Below are 27655 nucleotides of genomic sequence, written 5' to 3' on the forward strand. Positions count from 1 at the left end.
CCATGCTCTTCATCTATCTATCTACCTATTTATTTATTTCATTTTAGATCATTTATTTATTTATTTATTTGTCACAGAGAGAGAGATCACAAGTAGGCGGAGAGGCAGGCCGTTGGGGGAGGGTAGCAGGCACCCCGCTGAGCAGAGAGCCTAAGGCAGGGCTCCATCCCAGGACCCTGGGATCATGACCTGAGCTGAAGGCAGAGGCTTTAACCCACTGAGCCACCTAGGCGCCCCTAAGTTTGTATTTTTTGACTCCCTTCACCAATTTTGCCTCTTTTTTAAAAATTTAATTTTATTTTTTCAGCGTTCCACAATTCATTGTTTATGCACCACACCCAGTGTTCCATGCAGTATGTTCCCTCCATAATACCCACCACCAGGATTACCCAATCCCCTACCCCCTCCCTTCTAAAACCCTCAGTTTGTTTCTCAGAGTCCACAGTCTCTCGTGATTCGTTTCCCCCAACTCCCTTCTCCTCTCCATCTCCCCATATCCTCCATGTTATTCCTTATGCTCCACAAGTAAGCGAACCATATGATAATTGAATCTCTTTGCTTGACTTATTTCACTCAGCATAATCTCCTCCAGTCCTGTCCATGCTGATATAAAAGTTGGGTATTCATCCTTTCTGATGGACGCATAATGCCTAACTCTTATCCCTACATCTGGCAACGACCAATCTTTCTCTATACTGTGAGCTTGGTTGTTGTTGTTGTTGTTTTTAGATCCCTCATATAAGTGAGATAATACAGGATTTTTCTTTCTCTGACTTATTTCCCTTAGCATAATGCCTTCAGGATCCATCCATATTCTTGCAAATGGCAAGATTTCCCCATTCTTTTAGGGCTGAATAATATTCTATTGTGTGTACGCGTGCGCGCACACACCCCTCCCCCCTCACCCACGCCATATTTCCTTTATTCTTCTCTTGATGGACGCTTGGGTAGTTTCCCTATCTTGGCTATTGTAAATAATGTGGCAGTGAACATGGGGTGTATGTATTTCTTTGTTAGTGTGTTTTTCCTTTGGATAAATACTCAGAAGGGGAATTGCTGGATGATATGATAGTTCTATATTTAATTTTTTGAGGAACCTACATACTGTTTTCCATAGTGACTGTACCAGTTGCTATTCCTATCAGCAGTGCACAAGGGCTCCCTTTTCTTTACATCCTCACCAACTTGTGTGTTTGATACTAGCCGTTCTGGCAGGTGTGGGGTGATATGTCATTGTGGTTTTGGTTTGCCTTTCTCCAATGATTAGTAATTTTTTTCAAGTAGGCTTCATGCTCAGCGTGGGGCTTGAACTCACAACCCTGAGATCAAGTGTTGCATGCCCTACCTACTGAGCCAGCCAGGTGCCCCTAAATTAGTGCTGTTGAGCATCTTTTTTTTTTTTAAGATTTTATTTATTCATTTAACAGAGAGAGAAATCACAAGTAGGCAGAGAGGCAGAGAGAGAGAAGGGGGGAAACAGGCTCCCTGCTGAGCAGAGAGCCCGATATGGGACTCGATCCCAGGACCCTGAGATCACGACCTGAGCCGAAGGCAGAGGCTTAACCCACTGAGCCACCCAGGTGCCCCGTTGAGCATCTTTTATGTACTCTTTGGCCATCTGCATATCTTCTTTGGAAAACTGTCCATTTAAATCCTCTGGCCATTTTTCCCCCCTCTGGCCATCTTTTAAAAAAGATTTTATTTGTTTATTTGAGAGAGTGAGAGAACGAGAGCGAGAAAGAGAGAGAGAGAGAGAGAGCATGAATGGTGGGGAGGGACAGAGGCAGAGGGAGAAGCAGGCTCCCTGGGCTTGATCCCAGGACTCTGGGATCATGACCTAAGCCAAAGGCAGACACTTAACCGACTGAGTCATCCAGGTGCCCCTCCTCTGCCTATTTTTATTTTTAAAAATATTTTATTTATTTATTTGACAAACAGAGATCACAAGTAGACAGGCAGGCAGAGAGAGAGGAGGAAGCAGGCTCCCCGCTGAGCAGAGAGCCCGATGTGGGGCTCAATCCTAGGACCCTGAGATCATGACCTGAGCTGAAGGCAGAGGCTTAATCCACTGAGCCACCCAGGCGCCCCTGCCTATTTTTAAATCAGATTGTTTTTTGCTATTGAGTCATACGGATTTTTTATAAATTTTTGGATATTAGCTTCTTACCAAATATATGATTTACAAATATTTTCTACCCTTCGGTGGGTTGTCTTTTCATTTAGTTGAGGTTTCCTTTGCTGTGCAGAAGCTTTTTAGTTTGATGTAGTTCTCCTTGTTTATTTTTGCTTTTGTTGCCTTTGCTTTTGGTATCATATCCAAAAAATCATCACCAAGACTGATGTCAGGGAGCTTACTACCTATATTTTCTTGGAGTTTGATGGTTTCAGGTCTTAGGTTCAAGTCTTTAATCCATTGAGTTAATTTTTGTGCATGGTGTAAGATCGTGGTCCCCAGTTTCATTTTTCTGCATGTGGCTGTCCAATTTATTGAAGACTCCTTTCTTCATTGATTATTCTTGGGTCTTTGGTCATAAATCAATTGGCCATGTGTGTGTGTGTGTTTATTTCTGAACTCTGTTTTGTTCCATTGAGATATGTGTGTATTTTTTTAAGATTTTGTTTTTATTTACTTATTTGACAGAGAGAGTGAGAGAGCACAAGCCGGGGGTGGCGGGGAGGCGGGGAGGAGCAGAGCGGGAGTGAGAAGCAGACTTTCTGCCGAGCAGGGAGCCCGATGCGGGGCTTGATCCCAGGACCCCGGGATCATGACCTGAGCCAAAGGCAAGTGGTTAGCCAACCGAGCCTTCACTGATTTCTGCTCTTTTCTGTTTTCCTTCCTTCTGCTTGCTCTGGGTTTACTTTGGTCCTTTTGAAAAGCAAGATATAATTGATAATATAACATTGTGGAAGTTTAAGGTGTACAATGTGTTGGTTTGATACATTTATATATTGCAATATGATTACCACTGTAGTGTTTGTTAACATCTCTATCATATCACATAATTATCATTTGTTTTTTGTGGTTGGAACAGTTTAGGTCTAGTTTCTTTTTTTTTTTTAAGATTATTTATTTATTTATTTGATAGAGAGAGAGCATGAGAGAGGAAACACAAGCACAGGGAATAGGAGAGGGAGAAGCAGGCTTCCGGCTGAGCAGGGAGCCTGGTGCCGGTGCTTGATCCCAAGATCCTGGGATCATGAACTGAGCCAAAGACAGAGGCTTTAACCCACTGAACCACCCAGGCGCCCCTCTCCATAATCTTAATGGTCACATAGCATTTCATCCTTTGAGCAATGGCAGTGACAGTAGGTTTTCATTAACATTGACACTTTGGTGGTGAAGTTCCTCAATTTATGTCTTTAGGCACATCCATGATTATTTGTTGAAGACATTTTTCTAGAAATGGAATTTTTGTGTTGCAGGAGAAGGATCACTAGGTTGTAAGGAATTCGGTGGATGTCAGTGAAACATCTTCCTCTTCATACTCTACATGATCATACTGTTTGGAGACTGACGGTTGCGGGTCATACATGGCAACATTTTCCTCATTAGCCCTCCTGACCCCACCCCAACTCTTCCTTCCCGGATCATCTAAAGAAGAGTCAGAAATGACCACCTCCTCAGTTTTTATTTGTTCATTTACTTGTTGCTTTGGTTTTCCTGTGGTTTTTAAGATGCTTCTAAGTATAAGTAGAGAAGTATTAGGATAAAAAAAGGGAGTAAAAAGAAGAAAAGATCAACATACGTTTTAGAATGTAGGCATGCTGGTAGACAGTCCTGTACTGCTAGAGGCTCTGAAGTCCAGACTGATTTCTGATATCTTGGGAAGGCGTAACCGTAAGAAGTGCAATCTGATACGCGAATTACAGTATCTCCATAAAGAAATCAATAACTCTTCTATAGTAAAGATTTCCTGATACTTGAGGGTCAGGAATTTTTTTTTTAAGATTTTATTTATTTATTTGATAGAGAAGGAGAGATGGTGAGAGAGGGAACACAAGCAGGGGGAGTGGGAGAGGGAGAAGCAGGCTTCCTGATGTGGGACTCCATCCAAGGATCCCAGGATCCCAGGATCACGACCTGAGCCGAAGGCAGACACCTAATGACTGCACCACCCAGGTGCCCTGGCTTAAGGGTTTTAGAAGAAAATACGCTTAAGCAGAACATGCCATCTAACAGCATACTGATACTGGGTTTATGAAATACTACATATGAAAGCTGATGGGGGGGGGGCGCTTGAGTGGCTCAGTTGTTGGTTAAACGAAAAAGAGTAAGGGGCTCCTGGGTGGCTCAGTCTGTTGCGTGGCTGCCTTCAGTCTGGGTCATGATCTCAGGGTGCTGGGATCGAGCCCTGCTTCGGGCTCTCTGCTCAGCGGGGAGCCTGCTTCTTCTTCTCCCACTCCCCCTGCCTGTGCTGTCTCTCTCTCACACACACTCTTCCTCTCAAATAAATAAAATAAAGATTAAAAAACAAAGAAAGCTGACGGAAGGGGCGGTGCTTGGGTGGCTCAGTCGTTAAGTGGCTTGCCTTCAGCTCAGGTCGCCGGGATCGACCCCAGGTCAGACTCCCTGCTCAGCATGGGAGTCTGCCTCTCCCTCTGCTGCTCTCTCTCTCTGTCAAATAAATATATAAAATCTTTAAAAATAAAATAAAATACAGTAAGTCATCCACAAGTCTAAGTGAGGGATCCCCAAATAACTAATGCTGAGTTTCTCTCCAGCCTGATGGGGATCGGGAACTCAAAATGGAATTAACTCTGGTTTACAAAGAAATGAGCCCCGCGTCAGGCTCCCTTTCCCTCCACCTCTCCCCCGGCTTGTGCTCGCTCGCTCTCTCAGTCTCTCATTCACTCTCTCTTTCTCAAATAAATATATAATAAAGTCTTTTTTCAGATTATAACATTACCTATAATGTTATATTGCACATATACAAGTTATATGTAGTTAATGTATATAATTACTATATAATTAGCATACAATGTTATATTACTTCTAGGTTATAGATTCTTTTTTAATAAAGCGTAATTAGCGTACAATGTTATATTACTTTCAATGTTATTATATATTATATTATTTTTAAAAAATATTTATTTACTTGACAGAGAGAGACAGCAAGAGAGGAAACACAAGCAGGGGGAGTGGGAGAGGGAGAAGCAGGCTTTCCGCAGAGCCTGGAGCCCAATGTGGGGCTCCATCCTGTTATGCCCCAATAATGGGTCCGTGATTAAAGGAGCGAGACTGATACAAAGCGAAGGTCAAGCGAAGCTTTATTTCGCGCCAAGCACCAAGAATCTAACTGAACGTTAGGGGCCGCACCTCTTACAAGAGAGGGCGACCCTTCTGTTTCACAGGCTAGCTTTAAAGGGCAAAGGCCATGCGGTCGGGCCTGGCCACGCACAGGTGGCCAATGAGATAACACACACAGGAAACTCCACAGGGATGCTAGGTGACCAATTGAGTTACAATTTACCCTAGTAGACATTTGAACCAGCCTATTACACCTTGATTGAGATTGGCGCCAAAAGGGCTCCCAAAGGGCGGGGCCCATACTCCTTGGTAACCAGGGAGACAGTCCCCCCCCCCCCCCCCCCCCCGCCCCACTGATCGATGTCTCCACCTGGCCTGACCCACCTTTGTATCTGGGCTTTGTTACCTGTAAATCCCCTGGGAGAAGGGGAGCAGGGACAGTTTCTAAAATAGGTCCTTACAGATCCCAGGACCTCAGGATCATGACCTGAGCGGAAGGCAGACACCTAATGACTGAGCTACCCAGACACACCCCCCATGCTGTACTTTCCATCTCTGTGACTTATTTATTTTATAATTGGAAGTTTCTACCTCTTTTTTTTAAGATTTAATTTATTTATTTGACAGAGAGAGATCACAAGTGGGCAGAGAGGCAGGCAGAGAGAGAGAGAGAGAGAGAGAGGAGGAAGCAGGCTCCCTGCCGAGCAGAGAGCCCGATGCAGGATTCCATCCCAGGATCCTGAGATCATGACCTGAGCTGAAGGCAGAGGCTTAACCCACTGAGCCACCCAGGTGCCCCTGGAAGTTTCTACCTCTTAATCCCCTTGATCTATTTTGCTCATTCCCCCAACCACCTTACACTCTGGCAACCACCAGTTTGTTCCCTGTGTTTATGAGTCTGTTTGTTTTGTTTTTTAGATTCCGGGTGTAAGTGAAAAAATAGGGTACTTGTCTCTCCCTGTCTGACTTACTTCACTTAGCATAATACCTTCTAGGTCCATCTGTGTTGTCATAGACAGAAAGATCTTATTCTTTCTTATGGCTCAACAATATTCCATTGTGTATATGTATCTTCTTTATCCATTCATCTCATAATGGACACTTGGGCTGCTGCTATATCGTGGCTAGTGAATAAAATGCTGCAGTAAACGTAAGGGTGCTTATATCTTTTCAAATTAGTGTTTTCATTTTCTTTGGGTAAATACCTAGTAGTGGAATTGCTAGATCATATGGTATTTCTATTTCTAATTTTTAAAAGTATCTCTATGCCGTTTTCCACAGTATGTGCTTGTACCAATGTACATGGCCGTTAATGGTGCACTAGGGTTTCTTCTTTTCTGTATCCTTGCCAACACTTCCTTCTTTTCTTTTTGATTCTAGCCGTTCTGACTGGTGTGAGTTGGTATCTCACTGTGGTTTTGATTTGCATTTCCCTGATGCTGAGTGATGCTGAGTATCTTGTCATGTGTCTGTTGGCTATTTGTCTTCTTTGGAAAAATGTCTGTTTTGGTTCTCTGCCCATTTAAAAATTTTTTATATTTATTATTTAAAGATTTTTATTTATTTGAAAGAGAGATAGCGAGAGAAAGAGAGAGAGAGAGAGAGCACGCACAAGTAGGGAGGTGGGGAGAGGGAAAAGCAGTCTTCTCTTAGAGCAGGGAGCCCCATGTGGGACTCGATCCCAGGACCTGGGAACATGACCTGAGCCAAATGCAGACCCTTAACAATTGAGCCACCCAGGTGCCCCATCTCTGCCCGTTTTTTTTTTTTTTTTTAAAGATTTTATTTATTTATTTAACAGAGAGAGAGATCACAATTAGGCAGAGAGGCAGGCAGAGAGAGAGGAGGAAGCAGGCTCCCTGCCAAGCAGAGAGCCTGATGCAGGGCTTGATCCCAGTACCCTGAGATCATGACCTGAGCCGAAGGCAGAGGCTTAACCCACTGAGCCACCCAGGCGCCCTCTCTGCCCATTATTTAACAGATTTTTTTAGGGTTGAGTTGTATAAGTTCTTATGTATTTTGCGTATTAACCCCTTATCAGATACATCATTTGTGGATATCTTCTCCTATTCAATAGGTTGCCTTTTCATTTTGTTGTTGGTTTCCTTTGCTGTGCAGAAGCCTGTGTGTGTGTGTGTGTGTGTGTGTGTGTGTGTGTGTGTCTAGAAGCTTTTTATTTTGGTGTAGTCCCAGTGGTTTTGTTTTGTTTCCCTTCCTGAGGAGACATATCAATAAATATGTTGCGAAGGGCGATGTCCAAGAAATTATTGCCTATGGTTCATTTTAGGAGTTTTGAGTTTATTTTTTTGTATGGTGTAAAAAATGGTCCACTTTCATTCTTTTGCATATAGCGGTCCAGTTTTCCCAACACCATTCATTGAAAAGACTGCCTTTTTCTCATTGTAAATTCTTCTTCCTTTGTTGTATAGTAATTGACATATATGTGTGGGTTTATTTCTGGACTCTCTATCCTATTCTATTGGTCTATGTGTTTTAACTCACATGCACTAAACAGGATTAAAGAAACACTTTAAAATATAGATTAGTTGGAAAACATAAAGCAGTCCTACTGCCCCGATAGAATTTTTTGTATGTGCATATTTTTAAGTATTTTCTTCTGTTGTGTTATGTGAGTCACCATAAAATTCATCATTAGTTTTTAATGCAGTGTTCCAAGATTCATTGTTTACATACAATACCCAGTCCTCCATGCAATCATACCCTCCTTAATACCCACCACCAGGCTCATCCATCCCCCCAAACCCCTAGAATTTTTTTTTAAGATTTTATCTATTTATTTGACAGAGAGAGACACAGCAAGAGACGGAACATAGGAAGGGGGAGTGGGAGAGGGAGAAGCAGGCTCTCCACTGAGCAGGGAGCCCAGTGTGGGGCTCGATCCCAGGACCCTGGGATCATGACCTAAGCTGAAGGCAGATGCTTAAGGACTGAGCCACCCAGGTTCTCCCCAGTAGAACTTTTTAAGTTTTTCTTTAAAGTCCAGTCAGTTAACATACACAAAGTATTTGTGTCAGGTGTACAATGTAGTAATTGAACACTTAAGTCTAATATCCAGTGCTCATCACAACCAATGCCCTCCTTCATTCCCCCAGTAGAATTTTAGTTGACTTAAATTAAAAGAGAAACAGTGATTGGTTGTACATATTGTACCAGTCTCACTACATCTGTTGAGTAGAATTTGCATTCCAAGTGTTTCCATCTTCACCATCATCTTCGGTCCTTAATCTATTACCGTCCCCCTTTTAAGTCTTTCCCATGCCTTTTCTGACACCATCCAGGCTGGTTCTTTCTAAGTTTCCTTGTGAGTTGCTGTGCGATGCTGACTTGTTTTGCTGATATTGTCAGACACATCTACACAGGTAATGAGTACAATGCCAGTTGCCGGTCAATACCTGGATGACAAGTCATGGGTAGAGTACCGTGCCCAGCAGGGTCCCAAGTGTCCCCATTGGAAGAGCATACCGTAGATGTAGTTGGTCTTCCTGCCTGTTCAGCAAATTGCCATCGTGCTCTTTCCCCATTAGAGTCCAGAGGAAACCGACTTATAAAGGAAGAAGCATCAGAAAGACAGAATTGAGATATTGCAATAGTGTTTCTTTCTCTTGAGCTTCTGGACCTATGGCAATGCTTCTAGCCTCTGCGATGCCTGAAGCGCGTCCATTGGCCTCTACTTCTGGGCCCACGCTTCCCCTGGATGCACCTGCAGCCCTACCTTTGAAGTCATTCTTCCTTTTTTTTTTCTGGCGGAGTAGCACACACTTACAGCTGGGTAGTTCCATCAGCTGGTTTCCTAACTATAAAATTTTGGAAGTCTGGCAGCCTTGTGTCGTTTTAAAAATGTTTCTTGTTTGTTAAAGGGTCTGATAAAGTAAACAAACCAACAGCCAGATGAAGAGATGCACAAGGCGAGGTGCAGGGAAAGGGCTCAGAGCTAACCCCACGCTCTCGAGACATATCAGTCTCCCCACTTCCACATGTTCACCAACCTAGAAGCTCTCAGCATGTTCTCATTTTGTCCCCCATCTGTCCCTTTCAGTTCAAGCTGGCAAAGTTTCTATGCCTATAGCGTTCTCAAAAGCCTTGTGACTCTCTTGTGGATGTTCCCTTTAGACAAGAGGGACCCCAAAGATCTGTACTGGATAATCCCATCGCCATTCCTGGATTTTGTGGAGATGGTTCAGTGGATCAATGAGCCACATACCTAATTTTTTCAGGGAAAGATTAGCCACACCCTTGGCTTTCCACAGCACTAGTTCTCAACAATGAGTTTTCTAATTTTAGCATTCATGACAATATGTGTAGGCTGAGAATATACCAAATCATCAAGTGTTGGTTTTTTTCTGTGTAATCGTTCCTTACTCAAGATACTCCTTTTGTTTTACCTTTGCCTTTTACAAAACCAGGCTATACCTTCAGTACTTTGCTTGAATATCTCTCAGCTAAATATCCAAGTTCGTTCCTTATAAGGTTTCATTCCCACGGAACTATAGAACACAATTCTACCAAGTTTTTAAAATTGAATTTAGTTTAATTTAATTTTTAAATATTTTATTTATTTACGAAAGAGAGAGAACAGCTGGGGAGAGGGTTAGGGGGAGAGGGAACCTGACGTGGGGCTCGATCCCAGGACCCCGGGATCATGACCTGAGCCGAAGACAGATGCTTAACCAACTGAGTCACCCAGGTACACCTAAATTCTACCAAATTTTCTGCCACTATATGACAAGGCAAGTCTTTCTTTCAGTTTCCAATAAGATGTTCCTCATTTTCACCTGAAGCTTCACCAGAAGCACCTTTAATGTTCATATGGCTGTTAACATTGTGTTCATGATATATGTATTGTCTAAAATGATAGAAACTTCTTCTACCATCCTTTCTACCTTCTTCTGAGCCCTCTCCAGCAGTGCCTTTAACGTCCGTATTTCTTGTTGGTTGTTTTTTTTTTAAGAGATTTTATTTATTTATTTGACAGAATGCAGAAGAGCACAGGCATGGGGAGAGACAGGCACGGGGAGAGACAGGCAGAGGGAGAGAGAGAAGCAGGCCCCCCACCGCTGAGCAGGGAGCCCAGTGTGAGGCTCAATTCCAGGACCCTGGGATCATGACCTGAGCCAAAAGTAGACGCTTAAGCGACTGAGCCACCCAGGTGCCCTGTAATGTCCATATTTCTTCCAACATTCTCTACAGGGCAGTCTGGGTTTTTCCTGTCACTTGCCTCAAAATTCTTCTAGCTTTATTACCTAAAGGGAGAGCCCTTCCTTACCTCTTCCACCCTCTCATGGGTACAGGCATTCACTGGTTTGTGGCTGTATCACTATAATCTCTGCTTCTGTCTTTACGTGACCCTCTCCTTTGTGTCTGCCTTCTCCTCCTCCATGTATTATAGGGATTAAAGGCCCAACGGGGTACTCTGTATCAGTCAGAGTTCTATTGGAGAAATAGAGCCAGTAGTGGATATATATTTGTAGGTACTTTAAGAGATTTATTGCAAAGAATTGAATTACGTGATTGTGTGAGTTGGCTAGGCAAGTCCCAAATCCACAGAGCAGGAAACTGGCTGGAGGCACTGACATTGCCATCCACAGGTAGAACTTCTTCCTCGGGGAAACTTCAGTTTTGCTCTTAAGGCCTTTCCGCTGATTGGATAAAACCCACTCAAGATTATCGAGGATAATCTTTTTTCCTAAAGTCAACTAATGGGAGATGTTCAAACGCAACCACAAAATAACTTCACAGCACACCTGGATCAGTGTTTGACTGAGTAGCTGGGGGCGATGGCTAGCCAACTTGACTCGTGAAACTGACCATCACAGTCCACCCCTTGTCAACTTGGCTTCCACATGCATCACCTGACATCACGCTCAGTCCCCAAATAAAGAGAATAACAGGGTCGTCCTTCTGTCCAACGTGTACACGTGTACAGCCGAAAACAGGCCAATTACTTCCTCAGAAGAGGATGCAAAATCATTGAGTGGGGTTTACTCTTCTCCTTGATATACCATAAGTTAAATACTGTGATGTAAAGCTAATCATTATGCATAGACTTTATGTTGGATGATAAGAGGCTAAGGGAGGGCACAAAGCAAAAATAATTGTCTTCTACAGATGTTCATAACAAAACAAGGAAGAAATACTCATAAAAATTTTAGTCCTCATTTCTGGAACTCATCATGTAGTCATAACTGGTATTTATAAATACATCTACTACCCATTCCATATTCCCTCTGCCCTCTGCGAGCATCTCTGTGGGTCATGGTTCTTTGCTTAGTGCGGTGACCCAAACCTTCATTCCTCCAGGGTCCGGCTATTAATAGTCTTGCCTGAATTGGGTTGTATAGGTTTCCATTAACTTTAATCACAGAGCACGATAGAATGCTTTAAGGGGCCTTTTTTTTTGCTCGGAGCCTAGCATGAGCCCAACACGGGGCTTGAACTCACAACTCTGAGATCAAGACCTGAGCTGAAATCAGGAGTCAGACACTTAACCAACTGAGCCACCACGCAGGTGCCCAAGGGGCCTTCTGTGTTTCAGGCGTATACCTCCTTACTTCACCCTAATTTCTGTTTGGTAGTCAGACTCAATCAGCCTGATTCAGACGCATGAGGTGCCCAAAGTGGCTGGGTGGCAGTCCCAGGTTCCAGGGAAATGGAATCACTACTATGTCCCCTGGTGGAAGCATTCATCCCTTTGTAACAGAGATCTCTGTACTAGCAGAACATAAGGTCACATGGTGGACGAGAAGGGACATTTTTGCTAGTTGGTCCTTATGGGTAATAGTGGCTGGTGCCACTTCCCATTTCCACCCCTTGAGTTCTGGAGCCGCGACTCCTGTCTATGGGAGAGCCAGTGCCATGTATTAGATGCTGATTCAGAGCCCATGCAGCCCCCCGGAGGACATCGCCCCAGCTCTGCAAGGCATTACCCCCTAGTTGGCATTGCCGCTGCGTCTTCAGAAGGCCGTTCCGCCATTCTGTCAAGCCGGCTGCTTTAGGACAGTGGGGAACCCTGTAAGACAAGTGGATTCCACGAGCACAGACCCGTTGCTGAACATCGTCTGCCGTGAAGTAAATTCCGTCGTCAGAAACAACGTGGTGTTGCATACCACAATAGTGGGTAGGGCAGCACGTAAGTCTACAGATGGTAGTTCTGGCAGAAGCGTGGTGTGCAGGAAAAGCAACTCCATATTCAGAGTGACTGTCTATTCCCGTAACAAGAACGTGCTCCCCTTTCCATGACGGGAGCGCTCCGGTGTCGTCATGCCGCCACCAGGTCAGTGGGTGATAACCCCAGAGAATGGTGCCATATCAGAGACTCAGTGTTGGTCTCTGTGACTAGCACCTTGGGCACGTGACTGTGGTTGGAGCCAGATCAGCCTTGGTGAGTGGAAGCCCATGTTGCTGGGTCCGTACATAACCTCCATCCCCATCACCGCAGTAATTTTGCTCGTGAGCCTCCTGGGCTCCTGCCTTCATTAGCCCAAGTTGTGGATGGTTCCAGAATCATATGAGTGTGGATCCTGATGGCCAAAGGCATCAAGAGAGCCATGGTTCCCTTTCACTAAGATGGCATTGAAGGCTAGTAAGGAAACCCCTGTCCTTCCCAAAGCTGCAGCCAAAGCGGTGGCCTTGAAGGCCAAGAAAATAGTGCTGAAAGACATCCAGTCACACACAAAAAAGATCTGCCTGCCACGTAACTTCTGACGGCTCAAGACTCTGCGTCTCTGAAGGCAGCCTAAGTAGCCTCAAAAGAGCGCCCCCAGGAGAAACAAGCTTGACCACTGTGCCGTCATCATATTCCCCCTGACTACCAAGCCAGCCGTGAAGAGGACAGAAAGACCACAACACACCTGTGTTCATTGTGGACGTCAAGGCCAACAAGCAGCAGATCACACAGGCTGGGAGGAAGCTCTATGACATTGACGGAGCCAAGATCATCAACATCCTGATCAGGCCCAATGGAGAGAAGAAGTCATATGTTCGACGGGCTCCTGACTATGGTGCTTTGGATGTTGCCAGCAAAAATGGGAGCATCAAAACTGGGTCCAGCTGGCTAATTCTAAATATGTTTTTTCACCACACACACCCAGACCCACACCCACACCCACACACATACAACGAGCTACTGTTTTTTGCAGTTGAGATGGCTTACTTTTTTTCAGGATCTTATTCAAATATGACCTTATTTGGGTAATTTTATAGATAGGAGCTAACAATATGCACAGATATGAAACAAATATCCTTCAAAATCTAGATAACCTGATCAGGAGCTGTGTTTTTTGCTTAGTACCAGCGGTAGGCAACAGTAGGTTTCTGGGTTTTTTGTTTGTTTGTTTGTTTTTTTATGTGTTCAGTTACTCTAGTAAGACTACATTTACACATTATGACCGTGGAATGTAAATTTAGGTTAGACGAGAGAATTTCACAAGTTCAATAACACCTTCTGGAGTATACCGAAGTCTGTATATAATGTCTGACCAAACCAGCTGGCTCATGAGTCATTAATCATTTCCATTATAGGTAATTCATTAACATTTATGATTCTTATGGGAAAAATAAACATACTTCATATATTTAAAGAGTGTTCTTCATTTACATTTGCATTAACACTTAAAGTACATATTTCTTTTTCTTTGTAAGATTTTATTTATTTACTCATGAGAGATGGAGAGAAAGAGAGGCAGAGGCAGAGGGAGAAGCAGGCTCCCCGCTGAGCAGGGAGCCTGATGTGGGGCTCGATCCCAGGACCCTGGGATCATGACCTGAGCCAAAGGCAGATGCTTAACTGACTGAGCCACCCAGGCACCCCAAAATATGTATTTCTATTTCAAGATGACATTTACAAGTTATTCTTTTTTTTCTTTTTTTTTTTTAAAGATTTTATTTATTTATTTGACACAGAGAGAGGTCACAGTAGGCAGAGAGGCAGGCAGAGAGAGAGGAGGAAGCAAGCTCCCCGCCTAGCAGAGAGCCCGACGTGGGGCTCGATTCCAGGGCCCTGAGACCATGACCCGAGCCAAAGGCAGAGGCCCAACCCACTGAGCCACCCAGGTGCCCTTTACAAATTATTCTAATATAGCAGCAGCATAAACATAATTCTGCAGTTACAGAAGGGCTACACTGGGATCCATAAGTGAGTTATTCTCATGTTTGCAAGTGTGATCCTGAAATAAATATTTCTACTTCTGAATAGTTCTTCTTTTAGCTTTTTGGGTTTGGTTGAAACACATCCACATATTTTCACTTGTGGGGAGGCTTAGAATGTTACATTCCATGCAGTGTTCTGAGAGGAGTCAATAGCTAACCAGCCTTAAAAGCAAAGTACTCCCTCAAGTCTACAAAGCACACAGAAGAAAGTTAAATTAACTGGAATAAATCGGATTCCTATGTAACGTCCAATGCACCTGATATTCTGCAGTGACTGGAAGTACATCAGGACTGGAATGTTGTCCTCTTTAGAACTGATTTCACCAGAAGAGTTTAAAGAAGTAAATATACCAGTAACAGGTACTTTTAAAAGTGACATTTTGGGAGCACCTGGGTGGCTCAGTGGGTTAAAGCCTCTGCCTGCCTCTCTGCCTACTTGTGGTCTCTGTCTGTCAAATAAATAAATAAAATCTTTAAAAAAACTATTAATAAAAAAGTGACATTTTGGGGTGCTGATTTGACTCCCCTGAACGACCTGGTTCGTGAACTCATCACCTATAATTCGGTCATCAGACCGATGAAGCCTGCAAGAAAGGAAGCCAATATTCAAATCACTGTGTTATTGTCTGACCCACTCTAATGACCTACCTTCAACATGAACATTCAACGTCAAGATGAGATGTCTAGGTAAAGCAACTACCCCCTCCAAGACCAAGACAGCCTCCCTCCTTCTAAGGTTTAGGCTTTGCCCAGAATTCCTTAGCCCATAGCAAGAGTCATTGCTCCCACAGCAAAGCCTTGGGCTGCTGGGCACATGTGGGTCCGGTGAACAGACGACATTTTAGTATTTGGCCTGCTCTTCGATTTATAGACTCTACACACAATGATTGCCGAAAATCCTGCCATCCCAGTGGGGACACATGGTCCCTCTCTAGCTTTGCAGGTAAGGTTAGATCCCTGATCTTCATCATATGAAAGAAATGCCTGTGCCGGTTGACCTGGTGACCACAGAATCCTCCTTTCAGGAAGAAGGGTAGATCCCATCACTCATGCCTTACGCAGGGCCCGAGGCCTCCTGACCTTCTGAGAATGACAGAAGTTTCTGGCTCCTTTCAAGTTCCAGTCAGTTTCTGGCTCTCGCCCATGCTCGTGGTCCAGCAAGAGTTCATTTTTGGTTACCTGTGGAATGTCATGGATCGCTCTTGCTATCAGCATATTCTGATGAATTTCACCATCAGAGGAGGCCTTTGGATTTTCGTCGGATTTATCTACTCCCCTCTGTTCGCCATGTGTTGCTATTGCGAGTCAGTCAGTCCTGGCTTGAATTTCAGTTTCTGACTTTACCATGATGTCATCAGTGTAGTGTATTATTGTCCTTGGGACCTGGATCAAGTCCAAATCCCTTCTAGAATTCAGAGAACACTGTGGTAGTACCTTACATGGAAATTGGGATCTTCCCCATGTGAAAGCAAAGTACCACTGACTCTTTTCCTACATTGAGGTAGAAGAAAAAGCCTTTGCAGGATCAGTCACTGAGAACCAATCTCCTTACTTTTTCTTTGTTTTTCCACTGTTGAAACCATATCAGAAGCTACTGATTCTAGAAGGCGTTACTAAATTATGTAAGCCCTGATGATCTGCTGTTAGTCTTCCTGTGCCATCCACCTTTGTCACAGGTCACACAAGGCTGTTCTAGGAGAATCTGTTGGACCAGCACTCCAGCTTCTAACATGCCATTAATTAAAAGCAGTAATCTCTTTTTGTCCACCAAGAATAACAACTTGTGTAGGCTTGGGCAATTCTGAAGATTCTCAGTTATCATGTACAATTAATACTGCCCAAAGGATGAACTTCTATTCCTTCTGTGTTACCATACTAGAGAGGAGAAGTATTCCCTCGTTAGACACAATATCCATCTCAGAAATACATTTAGATGGAGATGTAACTACTTCCCGTAAAGTCCATTCAGACATTCCCATTTTCATCCAACCTTCCACCTTAATTCCATCAACTGTTGTATTCCTATATCCTCCTTATCTAACTATGGCCCCTGTTAGGACTCCGCCAGCAGATTTTGGAATCAAGTTCATTATTTTTTCATGACAGAGTCCCAGAGAAGTTTCTTCTCTGCCCTCCTGGCCATTTTACCCACACGTGTGCATACGGTCTTGGGTGCAGCTAGGCTTTGAATCTGGTTGGAGACCAAGCTAAACCGTGAGTCCATATTGATAATAAATGAAGGAAGAGGAGACAGGGAAAGTTCTTTCCTTAATGTCCAATGCCAATTAATAATGTGGAAAGAATGAGAGTTAGAAAAATAAACATTTTGAAATCATTAAAGTAATAATCGAGCCAAGCAAGCATCACTGATGAGTGCCAAAGCTACTGGATGAAAGTTTAATGAGGAACAAAATATTTAGTCTCAAGTTACATCCCCACAGATTACTCATTAATGACTTGGGGAAAATTGGTAACTTTATAATGGAGAAACCTGATAGAAACCACTTTAACTAAATGACCAGAAATACAAAAATCTTACTTTGAAAATTCCTCATAATCTCCTTACCTTCTGGAGATAATAAGTCTTTACAGTTGAGTAAGATCCTTCAGGAACTCTGAAGTTTTTTTTTTTTTTAAGATTTTATTTATTTCTTTGACAGAAAGAGACACAGTGAGACAGGGAACACAAGCAGGGGGAGTAGAAGAAGGAGAAGCAGGCTCCCCACGGAGCAGGGAGCCCAATGCAGGACTTGATCCCAGGACCCTGGGATCATGACCTGAGCCAAAGGCAGATGCTTAACCACTGACCCACCAAGGCACTCACGAGCTCTGAAGTTTTTTGGCTATGACTATCCAAGCTCTGAAGTTTTTCTGGGGCCATTTCTTAAAAGTATTCTTTCTTTGCTGAGTATCCTTGACACCTTCATTAGAAATCAACTGACCATTTATGTGCAGGTCTCTTTCTAAACTTTATTTTGTGTCATGTGTATCTTGAAAAAATACCATACTGTCTTGAGAACTGAAGCTTTATAAGTCTTAAAATGAGATAATATAAGCCCTTCAACTTCTTTCTCCTTTTTTCAAAATTGCTTTGGCTATCTAGGTCCCTTCATTTTTTAAATACGAATTTTAGAATCAGCTTGTCAATTTCTAACTGTTAAATTTCTTTACTGATTGTGATTGGCGTTTGTCATATTTCTATTTTAAGGAGCCTACTGAGATTACCTTCTTTGTGCCCTACTATATGGTCAATTTTGTGAATATCCTGTGTGTGCTTGAGAAAGACTATATTTTGTATGATCTGTAATGTTCAATATGTATAGGTCCAAAAGTTTCACCTTCTTAATTATGTTGCTTGGGTCCTTTGTATCATTGCTTATTCTTTTGTCCACTTAACCTGTCTCATTTTGTGAGGGGTATATTAAAAGTCTCCCATTAAAGAATGCTTCTGTTTCTTGCATTCCTATAGTTTTGGTTTATAGAAGCTTTTGCTGTGTAACTTTGTGCATAGGTATTTTCACGTATCTTTGTTGTCAAATCTTCATTTTGGAGGGGGCGTTTAACATTACAGAGTATCTTCCTTTGGCTCATATAATTGCTTTTGGAATTCTACTTTGGCATCAGGATTTCTATCCCTGCTTTTATATTGTTTTCATTTGGTAAATCTTTGTCCCTCTCTTTAATTTTAGCCTTTTGGAATGACTATGTTTTAAACATGTCTCTTATGCATGGCGTTGGTGGGCTCTGCTTTGTGAGGCACTGTGAAAATCTTTTTTTCGTTAACAGGTGAGGTAAGCCCATTAACAGTTATTTCTGTTATAGTTTGATGATAGAAACAATACAAATATGTTTGGTCTCAATACTTTCATTTTCTCTTCTGATGTAATAACTGTGTGTATGTTATATTCACTGTGCTTCTTTATTGAGTATTTCCTCTAAATTTTTTTGGTAATTAAGAAGGTTGTATTTTTATGCTGGCAATTCCCTTTGTGTTAATACTTCTCTTTTTTTCTTTCAGAGAGAGAGGGAGAGGGTGTGAGCGGGGCGGTGGGGGGTGAGGGAGAGAGAGAGAGAAAATCTTTAAAAAAAAACATTTATTTATTTGAGACAGAGAGAGAGTGTGGGTGGGGGTAGGAGCAGAGGGGGTAAGGGAGGGGGAAAAAGTCTCAAGAAGACTCTGAGCCCAAGGTGGGACTCAGTCTCATGACCCTGAGATCACAACCTGATCCAAAACCAAGAGTTGGATGCTTACCCAGGCACCCCACGGGAGAGAAAGAATCTTAAGCAGGCTCCATGCTCACTGTGGAGCCCATCGCAGGGCTGGATCTCACGACCCTGAGATCATGACCGGAGCCAAAATCAAGAGCCAAAACTGAACCGATTGAACCACTCAGGCACCCCTTCGTGTTAATACTTCTTATAGTACCCTCAGTCAACCCTCCTTTCTTTCCATTTGTTTATTTATTCACAAAAGTTGTATATGTTTAAGGTATATGACATGATAATTTGATATACATATTGAAATGATTACTACAGTTAAGCTAATAAATATATTATCTCCTCACATATTTACCATTTTTTTAAAAAAAGTTGCATTTATTTACGTAATCTCTACACCCCTCCATGGGGCTTGAACTCCCAACCCTGAGATCCAGAGTTACACACTCCTCTAACTGAGCCAGCCAGACGCCCCCATAGTTACCATTTTTTTGTGTGTGATGAGTACACCCGTAATTTACTTTCTTGGCATATTTCCGTTGTTCAATATAGTATTATTAAGTATGTTCTTCATGCCTATATGTTAGATCTCTAAAGATTTTATTTTTAAGTAATCTCTACACCCAGCGTGGGTGTAGATCTCACAACCTGAGATCAAGAGTCGCACCCTCCAAGGCGCCCGGGTGGCTCAGTAGGTTAAAGCTCAGGTCATGATCCCAGGGTCCTGGGATCGCAGGGAGCCTGCTTCCCCCCACCTTGCCTGCCTCTCTGCCTACTTGTGATCTCTGTTGAATAAATAAATAAAATCTTTAAAAAAAAAAAAAAAAACGTCGCACGCTCCACTGACTGAGCCAGCCAGATGCCCATAGATCTCTAGACTTTATTCTAATCTACACAGCTGACTTTGTATTGTTTGACCAACATGTCCTCATTTCCCCCATCCCCCTGGTAACATTCCTCTCTGCTTCTATGAATCCGACCTTTTTAAGAAAGACTTCACATACAAGTGAGGTCATACAATATTTGATGTTCTCTGATTCATTTCCTTTTAAAAAAAAAGATTTTATTTATTTATTTGTCAGAGAGAGAGCAAGAGAGGGTGAGAGAGCGAGCATAAGCAGGGGGAGCAACAGGCAGAGGAAGAGGCAGAAGCAGACTTCCCGATGAGCAGGAACCCAAGGCGGGGCTCGATCCCAGGACCTTGAGATCTTGACCTGCGCCAAAGGTGGGCACTTAACAACTGAGCCACCCAGGCGCCCCTGTCTGATTCATTTTACTTAGCATCATGTCCTCCAGTTTCATCTAATTTGTTGCAAATGGTGGGATTTCCTTCTTTGTCATGTCTCAATCAATCTGGTTGTATATATAAACCAGGTGTTTATCCCTTCATCCACCGATGGACCATATCTTGGTTATTGTGAATACTGCTACAGTGACCATGGGAACACGGATATCTCTTTGGGATAGTGATTTCACTTCCTTCAGATACATACCAAGAAGGGGGACTGCCGGATCATCTAGTTCTATTTTTAATTTTTTGAACAACCTCCATACTGTTTTCCATAACGGCTGTACCTGTTTACCTTTTAAGATTTTATTTTTAAGTAGTTTCTACACCCACTATGGGCCTCAGACTTACAACCCCTAGCTCAAGAGTCACACGCTCCACCAACCGAGCCAACCAGATGGCCCTACCTTTTTTTCCTTATTAATCTTTGATAACATCTAATTTGTATCTCAGCTTTGCCTATATAGAAGTCAATGATCTTACTCATCTTTTCTCTTTTTCTTTCTATTCTTCCATTTTTCTTTGTTCTTCTACTTTGTCAGGACAACTTCAAGTTTATACATTGTCTTTCGACCTTGTTTTAGTCTTAGCTTTACAATTAGTATATGGAATGCTCACTGTTAGGCTTTTGCCAGAATTTTCCCGTTCATTGGTTTTGGTTGGATGGTACAGGGCTGGCCAATAGCATTTCCGGCAGCGATGAGCATGTTCTGGGTCTCTACTGTCCAGGACTGTAACTAGCCACATGTGGTTACTGAACACTGGAAATATGCCTGATGCGACTGAGAGACTGAATTTCCTATGTTACTCCATTTTAATTCATCAAAACTTAAATTTCGATAACCACATGTGTCTAGTGGCTACCAAATTGGATGGTGCAGCTCTATGAAATTCCTTGGGGAGGGCACCAGTGTTTTGGCCCACTCAGCTGTTCTTCTGATAGCCTCGATACTTGAAGAGTATCAAGTCTAAAGCATCGGATTGCCTTTGTTGGTACTTTTCCCCCTTCACTTTCTTGAAAGTGCTACATTACTACTGCTTTGTGTCTTGCGAAATTGATGCCAGTTTAATTCTCTTGTCTTGGGAGTTATTTCATCTTTTTGCCTGGAGGCCCTGAGGGAATAGTTTCCTTGTCTCTAAATTCTAATTGTTTTATTAAAATATATCTCAGAGTTGGTTGTTCCAGGTCAACTTGGGACCCAACGGGCCTTGGAATGTGTTGAGGTTTGTTTTATGATGCTGGGTGTGTTCTAGCTTGGTGAATATTCCATGTGTATTTGAAGAAACATAATTAATTTCTATATTTTTGAGTGGAATGCTCTGCAAAGTCAGTTGGTTGGTGTTCAGTTTTTCTATATCCCTGCTGATTTTCTGTCTTCTAGTTACTTTTATTAGTAAAAGAAGTGTCGAAGGTCAACAGCTGTAAATGTGGAGTTGCCCATTTTTTCCTTCCAGTTCTTTTTTGTTTTGTTTCATGTATTCTAGGCTATTTTATTAGAGCAATTCCTCCCTTCCACGATCCCGCTCCCCCACGGTCCCCTCCATGGTCTTTTGGCTGGAGACTTAGGGCTTTAATTTCTCCACTTTGGCTCTCACTTTCTATAACTGTGTTTACCCTCAGGGCCAAGTGGGGAGGTGGTTAGAGAAAAGGCAATGTGGATCCTTTCCATACTCTTAAAAAAAAAAAAGATTTTATTTATTTATTTGAGGGAGAGAGAGAGTGAGAGAGAGCATGAGAGGGAAGAAGGTCAGAGAGAGAAGCAGACTCCACATGGAGCTGGGAGCCTGATGCGGGACTCGATCCCGGGACGCCCGGATCATGACCTGGGCCAAAGGCAGTCGCTTTTTATTTTATTTTATTTTATTTATTTGACAGAGAGAGACACAGCAAGAGAGGGAGCAGAAGCAGGGGGAGTGGGAGAGGGAGAAGCAGGCTTCCCACTGGGCACAGAGCCCGATGTGGAGCTTGATCCCAGGACCCTGCGATCAGGACCAGAACCGAAGGCAGACGCTTAACCGACTGAACCACCCCGGCGTTCTCCTTTCCACACTCTTCAGAGCACTATTCTCGTTGCTAAAGAAAAAGATTTCTCTTCCTCAGAGTGCGAGGTGTCTGCTTCTACAAAGCTTGTGGCTTTGACTCTGGGGCTGACTTTGGGGCAGGATTGCATTAAAAAAAAAACCCAAACAGGACTTCTCCCATTCTCTCTGTCCCACAGTACCCTCCTTCAAGCTCCCTGCCATTTTGGTGTCCCTGCTGACTCAGTACTTGTTTTCTCAAGCTCTTTGTTTTTTTCTTAGCTATCCAGATTATTCTGGTGGTTTCAGCTGGTACTGAAATGTGATTGCCTCCCAAGCCTTGGCCTATCCTGGCCTTCTCTTCGGAGCTTCAGAATCATATACCCACCTGCCAGCTGGATGTCTATCAGTATGTGTCATAAACACTCCAGCTGAGGTCCAAGATCTATTTTAATTTCCCCTTCTGCCAGCCTAGTATCTCTCTTGTTTTGCTAATCTCAATATGTGCCACCAGCCCCAACCCATCTGCTCACGCCATTTTTCTGGGAGTTAATATTCTGTGCTTTTCCCCCACTTGACAGTACTTCTATATAATTTATAAGTATGAATATATTGTGCCAAGGTCAGAAAATATTCTGATGGTGTATGCAGTCAAATATCTTAGAGACTGATAATGTGTAGGGAAGAAGAGCCCCAGATTCCCTCCACTCTCTGGCCCCTGAGTGTCTCCACAGCCTTTATTTCATTGTAGCCTGAAGTGCTGTTTTCCGTCACACTGTTCTATGTGAGGTTCCCTAACTCACCATGTGTGTTTCCTGTTTTCCTGCCTTTTCTTATGTGATTGCCCCATGTTTGTGGGGGGAAATTGTATTCTTGTTTAGGGATTCAAAGCTCTGTCTCCCCAAATGAAGCTGAATCGAGCTGAATCTGATACACAAAGTAGACTCCCATTCCATCCCTTGTGAAAGCCCGCTGCACCCTGCACACGTGTCTAGCACAGCTCCCGTGTGCTAAAAAATAAAGATTTTATTTATTTGACAAGAGGGAGAGATGGTGAGAGAGGGAACACAAGCAGAGAGAAGGGGAGAGGGAGAAGCAAGCTTCCTGCTGAGCAGGCACCCTGATGCGGGGCTTGATCCCAGGACCCTGGGATCATGATCTGAGCTGAAGGCAGACGCTTAACCTACTGAGCCACCCAGGCACCTGGCAAGAATGTGTTTATATACAAGTTTCTTTATTGGGGCATGAGGTCTTTGAGAACAGGCACTCCATCTTTTTTTTTTTTTTTTTAAAAGATTTTATTTATTTTTCAGTGACAGAGGGAAAGAGCGCGAGCGAGCACAGGCAGACAGAGAGGCAGGCAGAGGCAGAGGGAGAAGCAGGCTCCCTGCCGAGCAAGGAGCCCGATGTGGGACTCGATCCCAGGACCCTGGGATCATGACCTGAGCCGAAGGCAGCTGCTTAACCAACTGAGCCACCCAGGCGTCCCCAGGCACTCCATCTTATTCCTTTTTTTTTTTTTTTAAAGATTTTATTAATCTGTCAGAGAAAACATGAGCGGGGAGACAGGCAGAAGGAGAAGCAGGCTCCCCACTGAGCAGGGAGCCCGATGCGGGACCCGACCCCAGGACCCAGAGATCATAACCTGAGCCAAAGGCAGAGGCTCAACCCACTGGGCCACCCATGCGCCCCAACTCCTAGTTAACTCTTATTACATTAGTGCTCCGTGGAATTAGTTCCCACACATCTTCTCTGTGTGTCCCATTCTGATCCTTGCAGATTGTTGTTACAGGGATCTGTGTCATTTGAGGACGTGGCTGTGGATTTTACCCGACAGGAATGGCACAGACTGGACCCCGCTCAGAGGACCATGCATAAGGATGTCATGTTGGAGAACTACAGCAACCTGGCGTCTGTGGGTGAGGATTATCTCCCATGTCACTCCCGGTCGCATGTGTGTCCTGTCTTGGTTACTGGGATGTGTGCAGCCTTTGTAGACGTTGATGATGCTCGAGTTCTAGATGCAGGGGTCCCAGGTGACTGATCAGTTGGGGGCACCGGGAAGTGTGTGTGTCATCGCTTCCCCCCAGTGAAAGGTTTAAATGGGCCCCCTTCCTTGTGCAGCTCACGAAGATGCACCTTCCTCCTCCATCAGAGGCCCTAAGCTCAGACAACTTGGCCCATGTCCTGTGCCATTTCCCATTAACAGGCCTCTGCGTGGCCAAACCAGAGATGATCTTCAAATTGGAGCGAGGGGAAGAGCTGTGGATATTAGAGGAGGAATCGCCAGGCCCTGGTTACCCAGGTGAGTGTGCAGTAGCCAGACATATGGAAACGGGAAATGAGAGCCCAGAAATGCAGGTCAAAACACTCTGGGAGGTGTTCTCTGGTACTCTCTTTTTAGAGGCCCTCGTGCTTTGGAAACGACTGGAGGCCACGTAAGGTTCGCGCACTTCAGATCCCTAAATCACACACGCCAGTTATGCTCACGCTCACGTGCTCCGTGCGCTTTTATTTTGATTTCTGTAGTTATCTGCCATTCTTATCTATCCCTGCCCGCCTCATCTCTGACATTCTTAGCTGTTCTGCCTCTCTTTAGTATTCGAAATTGCCTTCCTTCCCTCTGTTGCCTGGGACGCCTTCTGTTGTCGGGCCTTCACTCATTCATTCATTTAGTGTTCCACCAAATCTTAAATGAGTATCCGCTCTAATCTGGTCACGTTCACGGTGTGGAGGTCCAGCAGCGAATGACCTAACAGCTCTGATCTCCTGGAGCTTGCAGTCTGATGAGGGAAAGGGAGCAGAGACAAATACATCATGTTTGGTGGTAAAAAGAAAATCCGTGCAAGATATGAAAGCTGGCTAGTGATGGTTCTGTGCTTGTAGAGAATGTGCTCAGGGAAGACTCTTTGGTGAGGTTAACATGAGTCCGCCAACATCAGTGATGGGAGAGAGACAGAACCATGGAGATTTTGAATATTTTGGGTAGAGAGGATAGTACCTGTCAGGTCTGGTCTGAGTGGTATATCCTAAAAATAGCGAAGAGGCCAATGCAACTTAACAGTGGGTGGTGAGAGGCAAAATCAAGAGAGTTAGCTGGGGGCCAATCATGTGGAGATTTTTAGGCTCTGTTAAGCACTTTTTAAATAGACTTTATGCAGCACTTTCATTTGATACTGTGACAGGGGAAGCCGTTGTTGAGTTTTAAGTGAAAAGGTGATCTGATTTGTTTTTAAAGGATCTCTCTCACTGCTGTGTGACAACAGTTCTGTTGGGGGTAATGCCCTTGGGCATGATAATGACCTCCGGCATCAGAAGATTCAAACTTTGGACCAAGCTGTTGAATATAATGGTTACGGGAAAATCTTCTACAAGAAAACAGGCTTTGTTGGTCCTAAAAAGGCACACACAGGGGTAAAAAACTTTGGATGTCACGAATGTGGGAAAGCTTACTGCCGGAAATCAAACCTTATTGAACATCTGAGAATACACACAGGGGAGAGACCTTATGAATGCGCAGATTGTGCAAAGACCTTCAGGGCAAGGTCATACCTCATTGCTCATCAGAAAACTCACACAGGGGAGAAACCCTTTGAATGTAACGAATGTAGGAAATCTTTCGGCAGGAAGTCACAACTAATTCTACATCAGAGAACGCACACAGGAGAGAGACCTTATGAATGTACCGAATGTGGGAAAACCTTTTCTGAGAAGGCAACCCTCATGATTCACCAGAGAACTCACACAGGAGAGAAGCCCTACGAGTGTAGTGAATGTGGAAAGACATTTCGAGTTAAGATATCCCTTACCCAGCACCAGAGAACTCACACAGGGGAGAAACCATACGAATGCGGGGACTGTGGGAAGAACTTCCGTGCAAAGAAATCCCTAAACCAACATCAAAGAATTCACACAGGCGAGAAACCCTATAAATGTGGTGAATGTGGGAAATTCTTCAGAATGAAAATGACTCTCAATAATCATCAGAGGACTCACACAGGTGAAAAACCCTATCAGTGCAATGAATGTGGGAAATCTTTCAGGGTACACTCATCTCTTGGGATACATCAGCGAATTCACACAGGAGAGAAACCTTATGAGTGTAATAAATGTGGTAACGCCTTCTACGTAAAAGCACGCCTCATTGAACACCAGAGGATGCATTCAGGAGAGAAGCCCTATGAATGTAGCGAATGCGGAAAAATCTTCAGTATGAAGAAATCTCTTTGTCAACACCAGAGAACTCATACTGGAGAGAAACCCTACGAATGTAGCGAATGCGGAAATGCCTTCTACGTGAAAGTGCGCCTCATCGAACATCAGCGAATTCACACAGGAGAGAGACCCTTTGAATGTCGGGAATGTGGGAAAGCCTTTTGCCGGAAAGCACACCTCACAGAACATCAGAGAACGCATGTAGGCCGGCCCTTGCCTTGTACAATGGAGAAAGCTTCTTTGTGAAGGCTCCCATCACTATTTGATCAAGCCCTTTGGGTCCTCTGGTCACCCTGCACCCAAAGTACACCTGTAACAGTTTGGCTCCTACACTGGTGTGAAAATACATCCCAGTTCCTGTTAGGGGATAGCTCATTGTCATTTTCATTTCATTTGGATTTCCCATTTCCCTATGGTATGGTGGCATAGCTTCTTGTCTGCTGGTTGGCCATTTCAGTTTTTTCTTTTGTGCACTGACAGTGCTCTATCCTTTGCTCATTGTTTTTAATGGGCCGCTTCTCTTTTACTTCTTGGCTTAAGTGTCCATTGGCTTTGTTTTTTACTATATGAGAATATAAATATCTTTTTTCAGTTATGTGTGTTACAGATATGTCCTCACGGACTGTGCCTGGTTGTTTAATTTTGTTAAGTCTTCTGCTGAGGTTTTATGTTGGAATATGGATCAGATTCAGGGTGGGAATATTCTCCTATTCTTTCTTCTAAAGTTAAGGTTTTCCTTTCAACATTGAGAATTTGTCATCTACCCTGAGAATTTTTGTGTGTATACTGTGAACTGTACAATATATAATACCCTATTGTGTTTAAAAACTTTACTTGAATGGTATCACACGGTGTTGAAAGTTCTGCAGCTTGCTCCTTTCATGAAATGTTACCTTTCCAGGGTCTGTCCACACGGATAAATATAGGTCTGGTCCATTCATTTCTCTCTGCATTCTCTTGGTGCAAGACATTTGTATCGTGTCTGTGTTTGGTGTCTAAATCTAAAAACGGAACTGATGGGTCATAGAGTGTAGGCAGTGTTTAAGTGATTCAGCTCTTGTGCCCTCGCTCTAACATCCCCCTTCTACACTGTGCTTTGTGGTGCTTGGGCTGTGACTCTACAAAACATGTTTCTGTCTTGCCATGTTCTTCCTGTTGAGTCTTCCCAATAAGAGATACTAAATATAAACTTTGAGGATGAGGAAGGAAGAAGGGACCTGCTCTTTTTTTTTCCCCTTCCTGTTAGCTCCCTGTTCATCTGAGTGTCAGCCCAGTGTTACTTCTTCCCTTGGCCAGCAGCAGTTCCTCCCGGTGGTGGTAGTTTAATCCAGGTTGTAGATTTCCATCACCCATGGAACCCCCTACGTACAGTACGCCTCCCACCCCCTCAGAGACGCTGGCAGCCGCTGGCCAGTGCCACCTCCCTAGAGGTGTGAGTCCCACCCACATGACATTACTCCTCCAACTTTTCAATTCCAGTTTCTTCCCTTGTTACCTTAGCC

At 43.6% G+C, this 27655-nt stretch overlaps 1 protein-coding gene across 5 annotated transcripts in view; it reads left to right on the forward strand.

The window, feature by feature from the left end:
• ZNF157 (zinc finger protein 157) overlaps nucleotides 1-26405 on the forward strand; it is a 30782-nt gene extending 4377 nt beyond the window's left edge. For 3 of the 5 annotated variants that reach the window (XM_032330463.1, XM_032330460.1, XM_032330459.1), the window contains 3 exons: nucleotides 23731-23857; nucleotides 24148-24243; nucleotides 25177-26405. In XM_032330463.1, coding sequence (XP_032186354.1) covers nucleotides 23731-23857; nucleotides 24148-24243; nucleotides 25177-26399 — 1446 coding nt within the window. In that variant the 3' untranslated portion in view covers nucleotides 26400-26405. Of the gene's footprint in view, nucleotides 1-23730; nucleotides 23858-24062; nucleotides 24244-25176 lie in introns of all 5 variants that reach the window. The other 2 variants (XM_032330462.1, XM_032330461.1) reach the window with 2 other exon arrangements.
• Nucleotides 26406-27655: the final 1250 nt, after the last annotated feature.

Source organism: Mustela erminea, chromosome X (genome assembly GCF_009829155.1).
Source record: "Mustela erminea isolate mMusErm1 chromosome X, mMusErm1.Pri, whole genome shotgun sequence".
Classification (NCBI taxonomy): domain Eukaryota; kingdom Metazoa; phylum Chordata; class Mammalia; order Carnivora; family Mustelidae; genus Mustela; species Mustela erminea.